The following is a 22,292-nucleotide window of genomic DNA, read 5'->3' as shown; positions in this document are numbered from 1 at the left end:
TTCTTTTATTATGTTTAATTCCCTAGAAGTTTTATTCAAAATGCTCTATACATGGTAAACGCGACTTTTATACTTGGGAGGGGGTGAGGGAAGGCGTGGGCGGCGGGGGTCTAGTGCCTCCGGATACTAGGAGAGGGTGGGAGTGGTGCACAAAGGAACTCTTACTTTTGGTACATGGTTGACCGTCCGTGTACCCATATCGCATTTACCTGTTGTGCTGCTGTATGTAGCCAGCTCCTGTATGCATATCGAAATTAGGTAAGTTCCACGCCAAGTTCGATTATTTGCTTAGTATAACCATGATGATACAATTCATGTAAACGTTGGCAAGTACCCTCCGTGATTCCTTTCGGACTTTTTCTGCTGCTAGTGCTACTGCTACAGTTACAGCTACAGCTTTATTTATCGTGAATGGTGTGGATTTTCCGGCCCCACACGTTAGAAATTGTGTTGGCTACCGTCGCATTGCTTTCTCACTCACCTTTCGTAAGGAGGTTCCCCCTAACAATGTTTATAAGTAGGACACATCTAGCGTTTGCTCTGTGTTAATTGCTGTTCTAGTTATTTTTAAACACAGCAGCAATACATGCAGGTTGCTTTCTCGGCCTGACTGTTGATTTAAAAAGCCCCTTGGCCTTGTCTATCCTATATCCTCACGAGTCATAGACCACCTAGATTTATAGTCATGGTTTAAAATTTAAAGTGTGATCTTGTCCTGTCATTCATTCATCCAAACGTATGGCACAGTATGTGCCTGGTTGATACCGTTTGCTGACTATTGCTAGTCACCCGGGGCAAACCATGAGGGGTCGGCATCATTTGCCCGTTTTCTTGTGCGGGTTGGAGTGGGGACCACTTCACATGGTTGGCACCCTGCTCTTTTTGCAATGAATGAATAAAGTGGGTTCTTGAGCGTGCATGTGATGTGGCTTACACATAGACACAGGACCTCCATTTATCCGAGGGGCAGAGTGTTTTTGCCTCTTATACTAGAGGGGACGGAATGCTTAATTACACACAACATTGCTTCATTGCTCAGTGAGACTCGGGGACTCGAACCCAATACTCTTGGATGTGAAGTTCAACGTGCTACAGACTGAGCCATATTCCCGCCCTTGCCTCCAAAGTAGCTGGATTAAGTTTACAGGTGCACGCCACAACTACTGGATCTTGTCCTGTGAACTGCATTGTCGACTGTATTGTGACATTATGAGACAAACACATGCACAAATATCGATCTAGAGTCTAGTGTTGTGTAATGATACATGATATCAGACTACCCCTCCCATTCCACTATGATGACTGGATATGTCACTTCACCTTAACAGGCAGTCAATGACCCCAACCAATACTCTCCACATATAGTGATGTGAATCACAAACCTTCAGCATCCCTTGAGTATACCAACACTGCAACAGAGTGCTGAAGGGCAATTCCACGGTAACTCGCGTTACAAATAATGGGTACATTTATGGGATAATGTGCCAATATCTTTGTAATTGGTAGGATCTACAAGTTACTTTTTATGCCTCCGCAACGAAGTGGCCGGAGGCATTATGTTTTCGGGTCGTCCGTCCGTCCGTCCGTCCGTCCGTCCGTACGTCCGTACGTCCGTCCGTACGTCCGTACGTCCGTCCGTACGCCCGTCCGTCCCGTTTTGTTTTTGTCGATATCTCAAGAACCGTGTGGTGGTTTTACATCAAACTTGGTATGAGGGTATATCCTTGGGGGATAATACTTTGTGTGGATTTTAGGGTCACAGGGTCAAAGGTCAAAGGTCACAGGTTATTTTGTGAAAAAAAAAATGAAATTTCATGTTTTTCTCCATATCTCGCAAATGGTTCAAGGTATCTTCATGGAACGTAGTATATATGCTTGTACCGATGGACAGTGATTATCTAGGGAAGTTGGGGGTCATCGGTCAAAGGTCAGGGGGGTCAAAGGTCAAGGTCAACTCCTCAAAATATCACTACTTTCCTTAAAATGCAATATGCCTGAAGGTTGTTTTTTTTTCAAAACTTGATGTATGGCATGTATTACCCAATATATATATTTTGGGGAAGTTTCTTGCCAAAAGGTCAAAGGTCAAAATGTAAAAGGTCAAGTGAAAGTGCGAAATTGCACTTTTTCCTCCATATCTCGAAAGTAACTCAAGGTATCATCATGAAACTTACATATTTATGCATGTTCAACCTAACAGTGATTCTCTTTGGAACTGTGAGGTCAAAGGTCAAAGGCCAGGTTTAGATAATGCTATTTTCCCATTTGATACTGAAATTATACTTTTTCTCATTACTCAATGCATAAACTTATAAAAGGGTCAAAAGTCAAGTAAAAATCATCAGTCCCCCAAATACCTGCACTCTGACATTTTAATCATTCATCCAATTGAACCTAGTTCTAGGAAAGTGAACATTCAGCACATTTGTGTCAAATATCTACAAGATGTAGATGATTTATGTGTATTAAGTGCATTGTAAGTTTCAGAGTGTAAAGATGAAAAATGTTGAAAGTCTTTTTAAAACAAAACATAAAAGTATCAAACCCTATCTACAAGTTTACAAGAAAGCTTACAATCTTTCAAAAATTCAAATCCTATCTTTGTGAGGAGTGAAAACTAGTACATTTCTTTGCGACTGATTGACAAAAAGACCAGTTCGTAATTCCACTTTGTGCGTGAACAAAAAAAGGTCATTTGTACCAACAGGCATTTTGGTTTGTAAATTCACTGAGATAAGCATCTGTGATGCGATGATTATTCATGCGATCCTTATAAACTGTATCTAAATGATGCTTGCCAGCACATCCACCTCACAGCAAGAATGGTACATTCTGTATTTTGCAATATAAAAGGAAATAAGCTGTTACTGCATTCAATACAAAACAATGAAATGGATGCCTGCTAAATTATATAATGATGGGAGTATTCTGATCCCCTGATCTAAATGCAAGTTCGTTCTTTTTTTGAACATACATGGGTAAAAGTTCCATAAATCGTTATGTCGTGCAAGCTTATGCATTATGCTGCTTTGAAAACAAGTGAAGTGCCGAACCAACTGAGAAAAAAGAAAGGTCATTTGTACCAATGTGTACATGAGCTACAGTGTAATTACAAACTGGCTTATTACCCTACATCGACGTAAATAAGCACTGAATTGATCAGTGTTTTAGTACTAGTAGCCATGATATAAAAAGTACATACTCGAGCAGTATTCGAACTTACGACCTCCTGATCACCGGACAGGCGTCATCTCTACTAGACCACTGTGCTTTCGCCCGACAGCAAGTGCTGGTTCTAATCCTTATAGCATGCAGTGGGTACTGCGTAATTATTCAAATTCATGAAATTCTTCCGTTGAGATGTTTTCATTGCAACTGATTGACAAATTGCCCTACATCATCTTTAATAAGCTCCCTGAATTGATCAGTGTTTTTATTAGTAGCCATGATAAAAAATCATGGGCATACATACTCGAGCAGGATTCGAACCCACAACCTCCTGATCTCGGGACAGGTGTCATCTTCAGTAGACCACCGAACAAGGATTAGAACCAACACTTGCTGTGCTTTATAGCATTCTGTAATAAAAATTCTGTAATACTGATGCAGGAAATTCAAAAGATAAATTGAATGGTCTCATTCACTGGGGGATACATTGTACACATGCAGTGAAAGCCTGGCTAGACTCTTCAATGTGGCATGTGATCAGTGGCCTTGATGCTAATCACAGTTTATTAGGCTGCCCTCCTTTGTTTCAGTCCAGCATAGTGTGTATAACACTGCATTTGATTGTTTTCACCACAATCTAGCTCAATTAAGTGCTAAAATTTGCTTATGTTGGGGGAAACTTGTGTTTATAGTTGGTAACTCGCGTTACATGCCGGTAACTCGCATTACATGGTAACTGGCGTTACACTTTTCATTGACATTCTTTAAGGTGATAACAGTGTTTATTCAAGTCAGCATCCTGTGTACAGTATCAGGGTGTGATAAATTTAGAAAATTATGATTCCCAACAAATTACCTCCACTGCTTCCTTCAGAATGAAAAATATTTCTTGTTTCGGTAACTCGCGTTACATGGCTCAAGGGCTGAACTTTCATGTGGTGATTAGAATTTTTTGAAGGTGGCATAAAAATTTCCTCATGGGAGACTGAAGTAGAACCAATTTGCTTCTTTGAAATAAATTAATTGAAGTGCTAGCAGAATTTTTCTGTTAAAAAAATTTATATTAAGTTAAGCATGCATTTTAGCAATTTGGATGACTGAAAAATTGTCTTCAACATTTGTAGCTGTTTCTCGGGAAATATTTGACCGATTGATATAATTCTTTGAGTTTCTTTAACTTCAATATATGGGTAATACATAATGAGTAATTCTTTTGCATTATGATAAAGTTGAAATTTTAGTGCCATGTCCACATTCCCATGGAATTGCCCTGAAGGTTGTTGTAGCTCCATTCAACTTCAAGTTTATGACCAGGTTTGAGCCCAACCCAAACATCCTACCGTGTTACCCTTCCCCCATTGATTACTTAGAATTATTGTTGAATGCACATCCGAGGATGACTACCTCCTTTCTAAAACTAGTCCTGCCCATTGAACTGAAAAACCTTTCATTAACAAGACTTTACCCCCATTCACCCATTTCCATTCAATGTATGAAGAGAATTGTATTGTTGAGGAAAGACTTGCAATCTGAAGCTCGAGGAGAGGGGACACTCCCAAACACAGCTCTCAAATAAAATGCTCTCCAAAAATAAGCTCAACTGTGTGTTGCAAATCATTCATTGAGCGTGCCTCGCACCTCTATAAAAGAAACCGATCTCAACACAGCACTAGAGATCTAACCATTAGATCTACACTTCATGACTTGTACTTGTGGTTGTAGACGAATTAATTTAGTAAACTGCTATTAAAATAGTTGCACAATGAGGTCACACTACTTATAGTCTAACTAGGGTTACTAGCCAAACTAACTTCTTGTAGAGACCATTGTTATCATAATAAGGTATGTATGTTTTAAGAGACCTGTACCTATCATATTCACAGTATCAATTTAACAAATCAACAACATGTCATTGTTATTCTGATGTCTTGTGAAATCATCGAAATTCAATTAGATTTGTCTCTTTGTTTATTTGCTACCACTGCAATGTATTGCAAGAAATTCACTTTGGGGAAAAGATTTAAAAACTAGGAATCTGTTTCTTCAGTTTTTCTTTGTCTCCTGGTTGTCAGGTAACCTATTTATGAGAGGGTGTGTGTGTTTGTTTGTTTGTTTGTTTCCCTCCCTCCATCATTCGAATTGATTCTTCAGAGGAGTCATCTACATACATGCCAAGTTATCAAAGTAATCCAGGCATCCAAGGGTTTTGACAGAGTGCAAAAGCATTGCTTTGTTTGACCTTAAAAATGCCATATGTATGAAGAGGATGATTTTCATCACTGGTTAATGGCCATGGCAGAGTAATATAAAGGAATTTTGAGTCCTGGTAGCATGATTGTGAATGTAAGCAGGGATGACTGCTCATGCTATGCTCTTTTTGTTTTTGCAGTGAGGTGCTTTTACAGTAGAACACCACTCCATGTTGGCATTTATAAGAAATCTATGGAATTATAGAGCTTTACATGTTTTTGTTTAAAAAAAAAAATGGTGTTTCTAGAATAAATCAGATGTTATCACCCTACATTTGACCTACAATGTGTACACAAAACATACGCCAAATTTCTTCTTTTTTTTTTAAGTACATGGAGAAGAATATTCTTTGGCATCACACCACTTAATCCTAACTAGGCCGGGGGGGGGGGGCCTCCGAGGCCCCCCCTCGACGTTCCGCGCGATGTATCGCAATCGCAAAAAGCTATCGCCGCGACGTTTCATGACTTTTTTCTTTCGAGTCTCCCGCATCTTTTGACACCAAATTTGCGACGCCCGGGTGCGCGGTTCCGAAGTTACGCATAAATATGTACATGCATGTCAGACCAAAAATTGCTCAAAAATGTGAATTCGTGTACAATTTCAATGCAAACTGTGCTTGCAGGCAAATTTCATAAAAGCATGATTATTTTGGTGTTTTATTGATTAAAATCAATGAATAACATATTTTCTTGTTCGCAGCGATGTCGCGAAGAAATTCCATCGAAAAAACAATGGAAAACATTAAGTCGAAAAAACAGAAATACATAAGAAATTCAAAAAAACAATAAAATACTTAAGAATTTTTTCTGATATCACAATTTTTTTTATTACACTTGCTAAGGACACTAAAAAGAATATTTACACAAAAAATGTGCCTGTTTTGAGCTTTATTTGTGATTTACACCAAATAGTCTGATTTCATGCCCCATTATGCATAAATTAGCATAATTTAGCATAAATGATAATTTTTTGAAAAATTAACTTCATGGTATTTTAGATTACATCATAGGCAATGTGTGTGCTATGTATAGATTTGTGGAAATTATTGTGGTCCTTGAGGCATTGAACAAATACTCTGAAAAATCTTAAACAAGTTACACTGAACAGTATACTTAGGAGCCTCACATACTACAATGTAGTATTTCAGAATGTACAAAGGTTGTAGCTGTGTAATTCCATTACGATACCACTTTACCTGTGTAGAATGTATGCATTCCTTCTTCTTTTATTCTACTTCCTTGAGCCCCAACTCATGCATTCTTATGGTGAGGCTGCCATGTCATCCTTTTTCATTTCAATTTGCTATAAATTTTGAAAACATTCTTATTCCTCAACCCAGTCACTATAAATTCTGAAACTCTGTACTCGATATAACTGTTCAATAGTTGTGCAAATATAAAAGTCTGAAAATTATCTGGAGGTCTCCTGTAAGCATTTAAATAACTTTGCAAAGATGATTATGAATGGGAATAGACTTTCGGTTGCTGTTTAAATCTTATTGACCAAAATATGATTTTTATAATTTGTCATGTCACAATGAGTGAGGAGAGTTGTGAGGTGACATCACCTTATTTAATTTGCATTTTTAAATCTACTTTGCAAGTGATATAAATTTTCTTGGAATTATGCTAGACATCAAATTCCATAACTTTCTTATTTCATCTTTAATTCTATGGAAACGTTTACTCTTCGTTATGAACAGTAGATTTCACAAGATATGATTTGTCAAGTCTAACATGGGCTGCCCTTTCACTTTGAATTTAGTGGATGTCCAAAGCCTGACGGGAACTGGTTGCTTAGTTGTTTAGGTAGAAATGTCCCTTTTTATAATGGATGTGTACCTTTTTGTGATAATTTTCTACATAGAACACTGTGCCTAGAAAGCTACCCATTACCTGTCTTGGTTATAGGCCACTGCTGATCTTCCATAGGGTCCAGTTGAAAGATATAAACTGAAAAAGATGTTATTGGAAGCAAAATTATCCTTTAGATAACAAATATGGAAATTCATTTTAATCTTAAAAGAGAACAAACAAAAACACTTTCAAAGCAATGAAATCATTCATAAAGACATAACATAATTCAACATATCTGGTACATCTTTTTCAAATTCTCTATCTTCAAAAGTTGTTGATATAACATCTTCTAGAGCCAATTAATTTGTTGAGTTGACCTGTGGTTCCTTCAGGTGAATGATAATGATGAATTAGAATTAAAATAGGATAGGCTGAATTCCCTGGTATCTATGATTGTTGACCTTATCTGTTTACTCAACAACTATATGCTACTTTGGAAAGAATCTGAATTTGACAGTGATCTCTTTCAACAGGCATCTGGTTTTAAATTCAGCTACACCTCATCATACATGTAGCATGACTTTTAAAAATCTTGAGAGTGAGTTTAAAAAAAAAAAAATCAGAGATGTGAACCAATATATGGGTGGAATGTATGCAACACCTACCGTAACTTTTTCTTCACAAATTTTTTATGTCAGCCATTTTATTTTTGACTGTGTATGGGAAAGAACTCATGGAAAGATAAGTGTGCTCGCATAGCGGGAATCAGTGTGTATAAAGTTCAAAGCAAATATTGCATTAGCGGCTGGGATCATATGGCTGACAGCTCTATTTGTAGTTCCTTCTGTCCTTTGATAACAGCTCAAAGCAAACATGTCCATGACTTTGTTGTGACATTCAAAACAGGTATTGTTAAACAAGTTCAAGTCCAGAGATAAATCTTTGTGTGCAGGACATTTTCAAAGCAATTACATATTTTCTGTTGCATCATTTTGATTGCCTTTGTTCTACCTTTGTTCTCTCTTTTTATAGACATTGTGTCTTTTGACTGAAATGGAAAAGAACATGGATTCCAGGGATACAGAGGCTGGATCTAATTGGCTGGCATCCACTGTCTGTGTGGGACTGGGAGCAATTTACACTGCATATTACCTCAGATATGTTGTGCAGGTAATATTACAACTGTACATGTATATATGGCTTCTTTTGGTGAAAAGGCATGAATGGGAGGATATGTATAACATGTTGGTGATAGATTATGCTATTCTTTGAGAGTTGAAAGGGAATACATGCATTATGCATATAATGTAATGTATACGTATACGTATACGTATACATACATACTCATATGATCATGAGTTTTTTAACGTAATTTGATAGTATGTGTTTATGAGTGCATTCAATTGCATGGATTTTTTTTTCATGGATTCTTTTATTGGTCATCAGCACTACTGCTTTACATTTTATTTTACTATAAACATTCATTATAGTTGTTGGCCTGTTTCAAAGATTTTCACATTGAAATGAAAATGCATCTGTTCAGAACATTGGTGTGACCAAGATATTTTATTAGGAAAGGATGTCAATATGGCTAATTATATGTCTCGGCTGGTCAATACATTAATCTGCTTACAAGACTTGAGGCTGAACTTGTCATTCTGTGTGTTACAAATATCTATGTTATAGAGCAAAGGGAAAGAATTTGAATGATCATTAAATACCAAGATTTAACATCAGCAGTCCGTGGTATATATTCTCATAACTCTACATGTGTTCATTAGCAACTAAAGGTGACTGAACTAAAGTTATCACGATTTACTCTATGTAAGTGCATGTGACATGTCAGTCAACATTCATATAAGTCAACAGAGTTTCTCTGGTCCAGCAGTATGTCAACCTGCACAAGGTTTACTCTAATTGAATTTTAATTGTACAATAATACAGTGGCTCAATGTACAGTAGTGAGGGAATATGTAGTTCCTTCTTGACTGAAGAGCCTTCTGACATCGATATAAATATATATTTACACATAAGGTGATCACATGAAAGCAAAGTGCCTTTTGTGTTTGTGAGTGTGTGTGTGTGTGTGCGTGCATTTATGTGTGAACAGGGGATTCAGATTATTTATTCAGCATACAGTCACACTGTGTAGTATCATACGTACCTGTTTGTACGTACCTGTTTGTGATCCTACAACCATGTCTCGGCAGGTTCAACATGATGCCAATATTATTATGTACATTGCACATAATGCAATGACTCAAAATATCTATGAAGATGAAAATATTATGCACAATAACCAGTCTAAATATAGTGTTACATATCAGTGGCGGATCCAGGGGGGGGGGGGGGGCGCCCCCTCTTCATTTGTTGTTATAACAAAAGAAATAAAAAGAAAAATGAGATGAAACCCAAAAGTAGCACGACAAATATTGTTTGCCCCCCCCCCCCCCTTCCCTTTACGAAATTCCTGGATTCGCCCCTGCATATTATTAATTCTCCATGACAACTGCACACATTCTGATGAAGGCAGTGAAAAATGGCAGTGGACATTGATCTACAAACAAAAGAAGCAGAGATGAGACAATGTATGGTTTTGGTCATTTAAACAGATGCATTTACCCAGCTTCTATAATACTAACTTTTTTGTGTGTGATTACTCAGTCCTGTAATTACCTGTTAGGATATTCTGTGAATGATAAGATTTCAGCTAAAAAAGTGTGACAGATCATGATGTTTTCATTGATCACATACATGTAACAGTGGTGATAAGATATTACTTAGATCAAAACAAAGTGCTCATCCTCTTCAAAGGCAACTAACTTTAAAATGGTTGTTGAATGAATTTCAGTACAAATGTGCTTGCTTTGCTATTTATCAGCCTACCACCACCCCATGCCAGTGGTTTTACCAGAGATGAGTGAATGTTTAAAATTATTTTGACTCTGCAATGACAGTAGTGGGCAGTAATGATTTAACAGACTTAACTTGGCTTTTGATGTTTTAAAGGGGAGATGGCTAATACAATACGTGTACTGTGTACATAGCTACATAGTGTACATTTTCATCCTTATTGTCTTTTGATAGTGTACATTTTCATCCTTATTGTCTTTTGATGTTTTTCTGCAGAAACCAGTGCTTGCGTGTGGAAACCCCAAATTGAAAAGCTTCTTGACGACACACCTTCCACTTCTCTCACATAGCTACTGGCCAACTTTCTGGGCTTTTGACACCCACTTGCAGACAGTCATACACAGCTTATTTCAGTATTTTACACCAAAGCACAATTATCGAAGGTTCGTATGGTTTTGGAAGAAACAATGAGTTTTGTCAGCCACTGGAATACACTGAATACAATTATTATGAAGAAATAAATGTTCTTCGACAGTGACATTATGATACATATATCTGAAGTACATGCTTTAGTAGCTTACACCACATGGATACATTAGTAAATTTGATGCATGTATAAATCTTTGCTGCTTTTTATCTCTGTTTTGGGAGTTAGGAAACATATTTTTTGTAACTGTCAATCTACTGCTACTCCCTGGTTTTTGCATTCATTTTTTTTTAAGAGAGAGATAAGATTAAAAGTCAAGTCAAGCCTTACTCCTGCATTGCGACATTGTAATTTTCTTACCTCTGCCTCAAACTTTATGTAGGCTGGTCATTTAGGCCTCGGATTACCAGTCCCTGATGCTACCATCGATGTATCATATGTGACCCTGCACCATAAAACAAACAAAAAGTTGCCAGACATGGATTCTTAGTTATGGGCAGATTCTAAAAGAGCAGACTCTAAGCTTTAGAATGATGTATAACTCAATTCAAATGGACTCTCCTAACCTATCTAAATGTTGGAAAGAAAGCATACACTCTAGAAAAGTGTGAACTGAGAAAAGAGGCTCTGAAGTAAAGACCTATTCAAGCGGTTAATCTTTTCCAAGCCACGCTAGCTTTGCCATGAATGGGACAAAAATAAATCAAAACAGGGTGTTAATCACCGGAGCAATAATAATGAAGGGATTATCAGATTAAGCTGAAATTAGGCATGCTTTATCAAAACATTTTGTCCTTGATTAATGACAACTTCCAAGGCAGTAGCATTATCCTTTCAAAAGTTATTAGAGTTGCAAGTGAAGAGTGTGTACAGGGTTTTTAGGAAATGAAAAGGGGACTCTATTAGAAACATCTAATCACTCTGCTCTACAATAAAGTGTTTGAGAAAAACTGCAAAAAACACAGTTTTCTGTTTGGCATAATGATCCCAAACTTTAACATAATGTAGAAGAAGACTTGCTCTTTCAGAAAATATGAAAAACTCATATTGGCTAGGTTGCCCCATTACACCTACAATCGTATTTTCAGTCCTCACACAAAATCACTGCGTTTGACTTTTTGTTCGTTTTGTGATGCACGGTCACATATACCTGTGAGATGTTTTGATATGTAGAGAATATTTTCCCCAAACCAACAGGATTTGAAAGGTATGCGACTTTGTACTGTGTGTCACGTATGTATGGATCTCTATGCTGATGTACCTGTCATTCATTCAATGCAGTGAAAAGCTGAGCACACCTGACGGGGGTGAAATCATGCTCCACTGGGAGGACAGTGGGGCCAGAGATGGTAGAACCACACCCATCGTCATCATCCTCCCTGGACTCACTGGTTAGTACCCATCTTTACTTGATACACACTCCCTTATAACAGACTCTAGGTATGTTGCCAGCTTGCTGTGTTTGCCTATACTATTACTAAGGTTTACAATGAAATAAGCAAGACATTGATCAGTAGCAATGGCTACTGTTGATGAAACATGCAACGGCATTATATAAATTGTTACTGTTTATATTCTTTATCAAAGACCTGATAATTACATTTTCCAGAGGGCACTCTGTGCAGTTGTATTATGATATCTATTTAGTGTTTTGTCAGTTAGTAACATTTAAACAATCATATGGTTATTTTGGTTGTTAAAATTGACACTTCGGTCTGTACGTGTGCATGTTTTAGGAAGTGATTTATTCTTATTAATTTTCATTGAGTCGTAGGTATCTGCCGTGTGATTATGTGATTATATCATGAAAATCAGGTACTGTGATGGTTTTGCTAAGAGACTCCCTGGGCACTTCATCAGCTTTTATCTGTTGTACTTCATTATAATGACAGTATAATGTGTCATATGTGTTGTCACATGGAATTAGATTCACGTCTGGCAAAATATTAGCCATGCAGCTGACAGCCTAATCTTATTCAATACCTGCTTTTCCTTTATGACATACAGAAATGCATCGTCTAGTAGATTGGTCAATGTCTTTGTAACAGTGCAACTGTTTTACAAACTACCCTACATTGATGTAAATAAGCATCAAATTAATTAGTTTTTAGTAGTAGCCATGATAAAAAATCATGGGCATACATACTCGCACAGGATTCAAACTTAAACCTCCTGATCACTGGACAAGTGTCTTATCCACTAGATCATCAAGCCCCCCCCCCCCCCCCCCCCCCAACAGACAGTGCTGGTTCTAATCCTTAGAACTTTTAGTCTTTGCAGTATGCTTCATTGACTAATGTCAAAACAGTATCATAATAGACCATATATTTCCTGATTACAGGTGACAGCCATAGCATCTATGTGAAGCACATGGTGGATGACATCATGAAAGTGGGATTTCGACCTGTTGTTTTCAACCAGAGGGGCTTCGGTGGTGCAGAGCTCAAGGTCAGAATTTATAACAGAACAGAGAAAAAACCAAACAAAAAAACATTGCTGTGAATAAGTAAGCCATGTTGATCATTCCAAAAAGAGAATAAAAACAGAAACAAGAACAAAATATTGACAAGTGCATGTGTGCCTCTGTAGCTAACTAGGATTGGTGATATAGCAGGTTTTTTTTACCAACCATGCTGTATGAGCCATTCTGTTACCAGTTCTGGTCCTTTACTGGAATGAGGTGTTTAGGTTCCTGTATAGTTTCCAGTCTGTTTGCCTTCTTTAGTTGCTCTCCTGTATTTTCTGTCTGTCTGCTAGGCTAGGTAATTGTGGATAGGTAAAGTACATCGACCACACCCCACCTTGGAAAGGACACAAGTCTATATTGATTCATCCCGATAGAAGGGGTCTTTTATCCCCTTGTTATTCATTTAAGTGCTGATTAATGCAATTGGCTTAAACCAGTTGCTCCTAGTTACACAGCATCAAGCATGGTTTAAAGAAAGTCAAAATGTATGTAAGAGTATTGAGATCTGGCTGGTGGATATATAATGGACATCGTAAACAGCAGAGTCTGTCAAACCCTGTACTAACAGTGCGTGGCATAAAGCCATTTTGAATGGCACACATAATTTTCAGTGGTCATGCTATACAGGCATCAGTGAGAGAGTGATACATTTCTGTGTCAGGGAGTGTCTGTGTATCTGTCAACATCTCATCATAGTCTTCATATCTCTGTCAGGAACCTTAGGGTTCAAAGGTACATGTGCAAAGTTTCCAGCTTCTCTATGTATTAGTGTCTTCTCACTTTGCTTGTCAAGACACCAAGGACATTCTGTGCTGGGAGAACGGATGATATCCATTTTGTCCTGAGTCATATACACCAGTCCTACCCGGAAGCTAAGCTGCTGGCTGCTGGTGCCTCCATTGGAGGGTGAGTTCTGGTACCTGCCTTGTCTTGATAACAAGCTCCTTCTCAGAGGGTGCTTTTCTGGTTACAAGAAAAGACTTTGTAATGTGTTGCATAATCACATTGACATGTTGGTGATATGCTTTAATATACTTGTATGTTTATCATATTAGTCTCAGCTTGTAGGGCAGTAGTGATTTGCTGTTGTAGAGACCAGCCAGAGTGCTTGGAAATACAATGATAGTAGATTAATGAGGTAATTTCAAATATAGGATTAACAAGATGAAGTGCATGCAGCCCCTTGTGTGATGCGCATGTTACCCAAAGCCAGTTCGCCACCTTCAAGCAAACTTTGATGAAAACTTGGAGGATTTGCAAATCATCTATACTAGATCGGATAAAAGCTATGGCACATAATTATCATGATTCATCAACCAAGTATTGAGTGTGGTAAACTGTGTATGATTTAAATGATAATACTGGTGCTAGAATTATAATCATAACTGCTTTGAGGTTTTTGTTTTATTGTTGTTTTCTCTTATATTGATCACAATCAGTAGAAGTAGAAGTAGTAGTAGTAGTAGTAGTAGTAGTAGTAGTAGTAGTAGTAGTAGTAGTTGTTGTTGTTGTTGTTGTTGTAGCAGTAGTTATGTAGTAGTAGTAGTAGTAGTAGTGGTAGTAATAGTATGTACAATAGTTGTAATAGTAATAGTAGTGGTAATAGTAGTAGTAGTAGTAGTAGTAGTAGTAGTAGTAGTAGTAGTAGTAGAAGTAGTAGTAGTAGTAGTAGTAGTAGTAGTGGTGGTAGGAGGAGGGAGAAGTTCTACAGTAACACAACTGTCACCATTCCTACACAGGATCATGTTGCTGAACTACCTGGCTGAGTATGGTAGTGACTGTGTGCCCTTGTCTGGAGCCATGATGGTCTCAGTGGCCTGGGACCTTGTGGAGTCCTGCAAGTCCCTTGAGCAGCCAGTCAACAGTTTCCTCTACAACAGAACACTCACCAGCATGCTTATCCATCTCGTTAAGACGTAAGTGATGGAAAACATTTACTGTACATGCCAAACATTTTGCAAGGCTTTTATCTTCGTGAATTTTGTGAGTCGAGTGCTATTTGCAAATTCAAAATGACACAGAAATATTTACCCCAATCTGGACATGAATGGACAAGCACACATACTTTTCTCTGCTCAGTACTGTACTCAGTGATTACAAATTTAAACATCCACTCTTGACATTGTCGTGAAGTTCCGATTTGCGCGAACAGTTAGACTCACTAAATATATGGCATCTACAGTATATTAACTCACCGAAGGGAACATGATGGTCAGAGAAAGTGATTACCCACATAAAAAAAGACAATGATATGCTAGAACAAGCATATTTGCACACAAAAGGTTCATCAAGTACTCATTACTACACCTGTACATAAAGTTTGAATTTTTTAGCAGCTGCTACTCCAGCTTGTTACAGTCAATATCCAAGTCTGTTCTAGATCAGGAAGCTCTTAGCCCAATTTATGGAATGTAATATGGACACGAGTGTCTGCATTGGTGGCCGAAATTCATGTTTATTCACGTTATGCTGACCAGAAAAATGGTTTAAATCGAAATACATGTATTAGAATTTCTTTTGTCAACATTTGTTCTGTATCAAAACTGCAATTATATTTGGCTAAGTTACCTTTTCCAACAAAGAAGTGCAGTTGAATTGCTATAACATTGTATGAAGATGTACGTGGCAATCGAGGCTGAGCCTGCTGCATTACGGGACTGCACTGTTTAGGTGACTGGCAGTGTTAAAGGGAATTGTTTGTGTAGAAAGTTCTCATTTTTGTTCTAATTGTAGTCCTTCATCATGTCCATATTGCATACTGCTCTTCATTTTCATGTTGAAAGTATACAGTGGACTCCCATTATAACAAAGTCCTTGGGACCGGCAGTTCTCTTTCATCATATTTCATATATTGAAGTTTCATAATACAACTGAACAAATAAACAATAAAAGACATAGAGCGGATAATGTTGCAGCCTGAATTTTTACTTTGTTGTAGCCGGAATTTCGTTGTAACTGTGTTATAATGGGAGTGCACTGTAGGATGTCATTGACATCAAGCTGTCTTACACAATCTCACGTCTCTCATCATATGACTAGGAGTCTGCCATAGATATGTATCAATGAGAATGATTACCTTGTATGTCAAAGCGAATCATCATTGCTGTAGTAATGTTTACTGTTCATTTGATTTATTGTAGGAAAGGAGTTGCCTTCAGAGAACACTATGACATCAACTCTGTGTCCAAGGTAAGAGTCAAAGACAAGAGGTTCATATTTATCATACACACTTCTTATCTGTGATGTTGGCAAGAGTTACTGTGGAAGCAGTGTGAAATGGCATTTACAGATTCTGCGTTACACTGTATTTATAAAAGCTCTCTTCGTGCTATGACTGTTGATCCAGTCGTGGCAAATGATGTATAATCAGCTCATCTATTTGCCAAGAAATGGACCCAACTCTCTACATTAATCTTTGATATGCACATTGTTTCTTCTTGTTGAAGGACAAGTTGACCTTAATGTACATGTGGACTGTGAATGCGGGAATATCAGTTGTATTAGTGAACGATTGAGGAAAATCAGACGATCCGTTCAGAATTAATGAATTTCTGAAGTTTCTGTGCAGTCACTTCTGGATGAGAAGACTTCTACCAGGGGCGGATCCAGGAATTCCGTAAAGGGGGGCACCTTTACTAAATTAAAGGGGAGCACGTGCCCCCCCCCCTCCATTTTCTTTTTCTTTTTTTATTTTAACAAGAAATAAAGGGGGGTGCGCGTCCGGTGCACCCCCACCTAGATCCACCACTGACTACAGTTTATGATGTCACATGTGTTGAATGACATAAGGATGATATAAAGAGAATTCCACAACATTTCATTTACTTTTTAATGTGCACATTCCCTCGACTTGTTACTGAAATTTGTTAAGAGTAATGATATTCTCCCTGCCTTCTTGAGAGAGGCAAGTCAAGTGCTCCTTTATTATGAGAGAAAAGTAAAAATATGCTGAATTTTCTGTATATTTTCTAGATATTGTTCTATGCATGTGACATCACAAGCTGTAGTAGTCTTGTCATCCAGTGATGGTGGCATTTGAACTTCAAAAATTCATACCTGTCAAACCGATTGTCAGATTTTCTTCAAACTTTCATTTGATGTGTTCTAATGATATTGCTGCTTCTCTCAATCCATGTGTATATTAACCCTATTTTTACTGGGGGCTCAAATTGACCCTCCCCTCGACATTTCGCTCCACAATTCCTTAACGCACAAAGATTTTGCCGCGTTTTTTCTCGACTTTTTTCATTGAAGTCTCCTGCATATTTTGAGACAAAATTTGCGACGTCCGGGTACACCGTTCTGAAGTTACGCAATGTTTTGCATATGCATGTCAACCCGAAAACAGCTCAAATTCATGATTTCGTGTGCAAATCCAATACAAATTGTGTTTTTTTGTTTAATTGATATAAATCAGATTATTTCAACTTTTGAACATTGAGATTAATCAATTCTAATGTACATAAGCTTGAAAAAGTGCCTGCAACAAATTTTGGCAAAAAAACAATAGAAAACAAAAGGTCGAAAAAACAATAAAATACATAAGAAATAAATAAAACAATATAAAACAAAAGAAACTGATTTTGATTGCGCTATTTTTTTACAAGAAAATTGTTTGATGTGTCTTGAGGAACTCTGACACAAAAATTTAGCAATTCTTCATTCTTTTTGATGGAGTTATAGACGAAAATATGATTTCATGCGTAAATTTGCATAATTAATTTATTAAAAAATATAAGATCAACATTTTTATGCCTCCGCAACGAAGTGGCCGGAGGCATTATGTTTTCGGGTCGTCCGTCCGTCCGTCCGTCCGTCCGTCCGTACGTCCGTACGTCCGTACGTCCGTCCGTCCCGTTTTGTTTTTGTCGATATCTCAAGAACCGTGTGATGGTTTTACATCAAACTTGGTATGAGGGTATATCCTTGGGGGATAATACTTTGTGTGGATTTTAGGGTCACAGGGTCAAAGGTCAAAGGTCACAGGTTATTTTGTGAAAAAAAAATTGAAATTTCATGTTTTTCTCCATATCTCGCAAATGGTTCAAGGTATCTTCATGGAACTTAGTATATATGCTTGTACTGATGGGCAGTGATTATCTAGGGAAGTTGGGGTCGTGGGTCAAAGGTCAGGGGGTCAAAGGTCAAGGTCAACTCCTCAAAATATCACTACTTTCCTTAGAATGCAATATGCCTGAAGGTTTTTTTTTTTTAAACTTGATGTATGGCATGTATTACCCAATATATATTTTTGGGGAAGTTTCTTGCCAAAAGGTCAAAGGTCAAAGGTCAAAGGTCAAGTGAAAGTGCTAAATTGCACTTTTTCCTCCATATCTCGAAAGTAACTCCAGGTATCATCATGAAACTTACATATTTATGCATGTTCAACCTAACAGTGATTCTCTTTGGAACTGTGAGGTCAAAGGTCAAAGGCCAGGTTTAGATAATGCTATTTTCCCATTTGATACTGAAATTATACTTTTCCTCAATACCTTGAAAATTACTCAATGCATAAACTTATAAAAGGGTCAAAAGTCAAGTAAAAATCATCAGTTCCCCAAATACCTGCACTCTGACATTTTAATCATTCATCCAATTGAACCTAGTTCTAGGAAAGTGAACATTCAGCACATTTGTGTCAAACCTGTCCTTTTAATATTTTGCCAGTTGTGTGAAACTGTCATCACACATTGTCAAGACATTGTACTATAGACCTATTAGGAGAACCATGCATTATGGCGGAGGCATATCAGTAGCCGTAGCGATATGTCTAGTTCTATTGTATGACCATGTAATCTTGTAGTTGACATCCGGCTCTATGTTCAGGCAAAATTTTGCGGAGATCTGAAGGGGGGGGGGGGGGGTCAAATTGACCCCCCCCCCCCCCCCCAGTAAAAACTTTGTCTCAAATAGCCCAGATAAAATAGGGTTAAGGTGAAATTGTCCTTCAAGTTTAATCCAATAAGAGTTTACACATGTTACATTTGGAAAGAGAGCATGTAGAGAAAAAAACAATGTACAGGAAACAAAAGTTCTTTCCCTTTCTCCTTCTGAGGGGAATGTATCATTCATTGCCTGAATATTGATACAAAAGTCACAAATGTATATTCCAAGGGTGTAAATAAAAGCCTCCCCATGATCCTTTGCTTCGTTGTTTCCACAGTCTCGAACCCTGCGAGAATTTGACTCCCAGCTGACCGTGAAACTGTTTGGTTATCGAGATGTCCAACACTATTACACCAGCTCCAGTCCAAAGGGCAAACTGGGCAAGGTTCTGGTGCCTACACTGTGCCTCAATGCAGCTGATGATGCTTTCTCACCACTATACAGTAAGCCATGATGTAGAAATAAGCATTGAGCTGATATTACAAACATATTGCAACTGCATCTTTAGACTGATTTTAGCTGGTATTGTGATCATTGCATAGACAGTGAGCTCTTATATTTATGACAATATGTGTACCGGTATATGCAGGAGGGTGTACAACAAACAGAAAGTAGACAGGTAGATAGTTGGACAGAGTGATCAAAAGTTAGATATTAAGGATTAAAGGTACAAATATAGATAAATGGATTAATAAAACTGATTGATAAATAGATAGTAAATGGATAGAAAGATACACTGTATAAGTAGATAGATAGATAGATAGGTAGATAGATGGATGGATGGATAAAAAAAATGAGTAGAAATAGAACATAACAGAAAGGTGCACCATTAATCTGGGCATTAGTGATGAACAGGAGTCAGGACTTGGCTTACTGCACTGATGACCCAAACCTCAGAATGCATCATACCATGTCCAGAGGTGGACAGAACTCACACAATCAGGATTGGGATGTGTGGGTATCCGCTATATCTCTTCAAGTCCTGCCATTTGTAATCATGTCTTTATTGATAAGTAAAAACAAAGTACATGTTGACATGTATACCAGGTCCATGGTCCTGTTCTGGACACATGGCAGGTAATGACATACTTGCAAATACTTTCACAGCGAATAAATAACAATATAGCTGTATCGCAACAAATTTGTGAGGATGACAACAATTGCACAAAATCAATTAATCATCGTACATTTCCCCACGCAGTACACATACACTGTATTACCAATGACTCATTTTGTTATTTTGTCCAGGATGCTCCATCACATTTTCTAACTGATCAAGTGAAATTCCAATAAATCATTATGTCCGCTATAAATGCATTTCAAATATTCGCTTGGCAATCCAATTTTACTAATCTATACACTCTATTGGATAAGTGCCAAATGTCATTCCAGTAAATCATTACATGTATCCAATTAATGTAAGAAATCTACATAATTACTACATTATTACTAAGTGCCTTTCATTCTTACATGTTACTTTCTAAGTGATTAACATCCCCCAGTTCTGTTCTGTATGCAGATGTATATTTGAGCCTGTTATATTTTATATTCTGATATTTCTAAATGCCATGAAGATCATGATCAGATTTTATACTGACATTTTCAAGAACAACATGCTAAAATTTTAGCTCAATATGAAGAACATGGCAATCTCCACAAAAGCGTGACTAGAAAGAGAAGTCTTCAAATTTAATCAGGAGATTTGATTCGTCCGTGACATAGAGTGTATTGACTCTGGAAAAGTCCAAATTTGACATATGCTAAGGAAGCTGTAAACTAGTTCCTCTACATAACACATCCCACATCCTTTATTCTAAATTGTGTGGATACCTTTGAGGTTTGGTTTGAAGGAATGTTCCTGTACATTAAACTCACATTGATTATCACTCGACAGCAATCCCCCTCGAGGAGGCCGAGCAGTCCAAAAATGTCGCGATTGTTGTGACAGCACGGGGTGGCCATGTTGGATTCATGGAAGGCTTCCTACCCCATGGTGGCAAGACTTACATGAGTAAACTCTTCTCACAGTACGTCACTGCCATCTTCAAGGAAGGACAAGAACTTCTTGCCCATTGATGATAGCTGTCAGTGTGATTGAAAGGCTTACTGGCAGCACATAGATATTCACATTCTCCCAATTTATGCTTGATATCTACAGGTGGTAGATGTTTGTGATTGGTGTGATTTTATAGCTCTCAGGTGATATTAATGTCCCTAATACAGGAAGAATGGGAGTTGTAGGTGGGGTTGGTCACAGATGGTAACTTAAGGCTGTTTGATTGACAATCTCCTCATATTGTCATGTATTTTTATGTCTTTATACAAATTGATAGGTATCAACATGCATTAATGAGATGAAGTTTTAAACAGTACTGGAATGTATATATGCCTTTAGTGACAAGTTTGCACAATAATTGTTTTGAATTATATGTACCTGCACAGAACACTTCTTGTCCTAGGTAGATTGATGCCTTTGTGAGCAGTGGAAGTCTAAGTAGAAATTGGCCATACTCTGGTTGAAATGTATATATCAACTTCTGATTACTTCTTATTATGTTTATAATGTGATCAGATCATGATGACGGATCAAGACTATAAATAACAATAATCTGGCAAAACTGCATAATAAAATTCTTTCGAAAGTTTCAAAGTTTTGACAGATCAGTATCATGTTGAGTTTCCTGCATTTTTCTGGAAACACTATAAATCTTTGTATAAACTGCAAAATGTCTTTAAATACATGATGATGAATTTATTTTTTGATTATATGAAAAGCAACACTTCAAATTGTGAAAATAGATATATTTATTTTCACAATTTGAAGTGTGATCATATTATGATAAACTGCGAGCATTTTGATTTTAAAGATAAATATTACAAAATCTGCAGAAACAAGATACAGTTTTGCGAGATCACGCATGTAATGAAGTGATTTCTTTTTTTTTGAGTTGTTTATATTGCCAGAGAGATGTGATTATATGGACGTAGATATGTTTTTATCATTGTGAAAAATCACTATAAGTTTTGCATTATCTAGTGTTGTAGGAAGTTGTGCAATGATTTGACTCGAAGTCGAAGAGAGAAAAGAAAAAGGACATAAGTGTTAAGAGATTTGCTTGCCAAGATGTCTGTTGTTGAAGTGAAAGACTTCATTGTCTGTTCTATTGAAATGGACAATTGTTATACCTCAGCTGCATGTTACTTGTTACAATCAGATGCTATTTATTGTTCGTCATGGAAAATGAATATCTGTTATTTAATTAATGTACTTAAAGCATGTATGTGGCTCTACCTTGTGTATTAACATATGCATTTTTTATACAAGAGAGATAACTATACAATTAATTATCTAGGTGTTCATGGTACATGTACAAGTACTATTGAGAGCAATTCATTGTGAAGAGTTATTTGTGAATGCTCAGAGTAGTTAAAGAGGCTTCTA

General features: G+C 37.3%; 1 protein-coding gene across 1 annotated transcript; it reads left to right on the top strand.

The window, feature by feature from the left end:
* The first annotated feature begins 217 nt into the window (after nucleotides 1-217).
* Nucleotides 218-21,251, top strand: LOC139727840 (protein ABHD1-like). Its single transcript, XM_071638812.1, has 10 exons — nucleotides 218-258; nucleotides 8,250-8,387; nucleotides 10,347-10,513; nucleotides 11,779-11,888; nucleotides 12,839-12,945; nucleotides 13,758-13,870; nucleotides 14,704-14,880; nucleotides 16,105-16,153; nucleotides 19,128-19,293; nucleotides 20,745-21,251. The coding sequence occupies exons 2-10, from the start codon at nucleotides 8,271-8,273 to the stop codon at nucleotides 20,924-20,926; spliced, it is 1,188 nt and encodes a 395-aa protein (XP_071494913.1). The 5' UTR covers nucleotides 218-258; nucleotides 8,250-8,270; the 3' UTR covers nucleotides 20,927-21,251.
* The last annotated feature ends 1,041 nt before the right edge of the window (nucleotides 21,252-22,292 follow it).

The sequence above is a fragment of the Diadema antillarum genome, unplaced genomic scaffold, assembly GCF_040938485.1.
Source record: "Diadema antillarum isolate AM-2024a unplaced genomic scaffold, OU_Dant_1.0 seq00000156_RagTag, whole genome shotgun sequence".
In the NCBI taxonomy this organism is placed as follows: Eukaryota; Metazoa; Echinodermata; class Echinoidea; order Diadematoida; family Diadematidae; genus Diadema; species Diadema antillarum.
Note: the sequence above shows the minus strand (reverse complement) of the source record. Positions and strands in the feature narration are given on the sequence as shown.

What these genes read in the sequence shown, in the direction of transcription:
- LOC139727840 (XM_071638812.1), top strand. Translation starts at nt 8,271, where the DNA reads ATGGAAAAGAACATGGATTCCAGGGATACAGAGGCTGGATCTAATTGG. An exon ending in ACCTCAGATATGTTGTGCAG is followed by an intron (nt 8,388 to 10,346) that starts GTAATATTACAA and finishes GTTTTTCTGCAG; the next exon opens with AAACCAGTGCTTGCGTGTGG. An exon ending in CATCCTCCCTGGACTCACTG is followed by an intron (nt 11,889 to 12,838) that starts GTTAGTACCCAT and finishes TCCTGATTACAG; the next exon opens with GTGACAGCCATAGCATCTAT.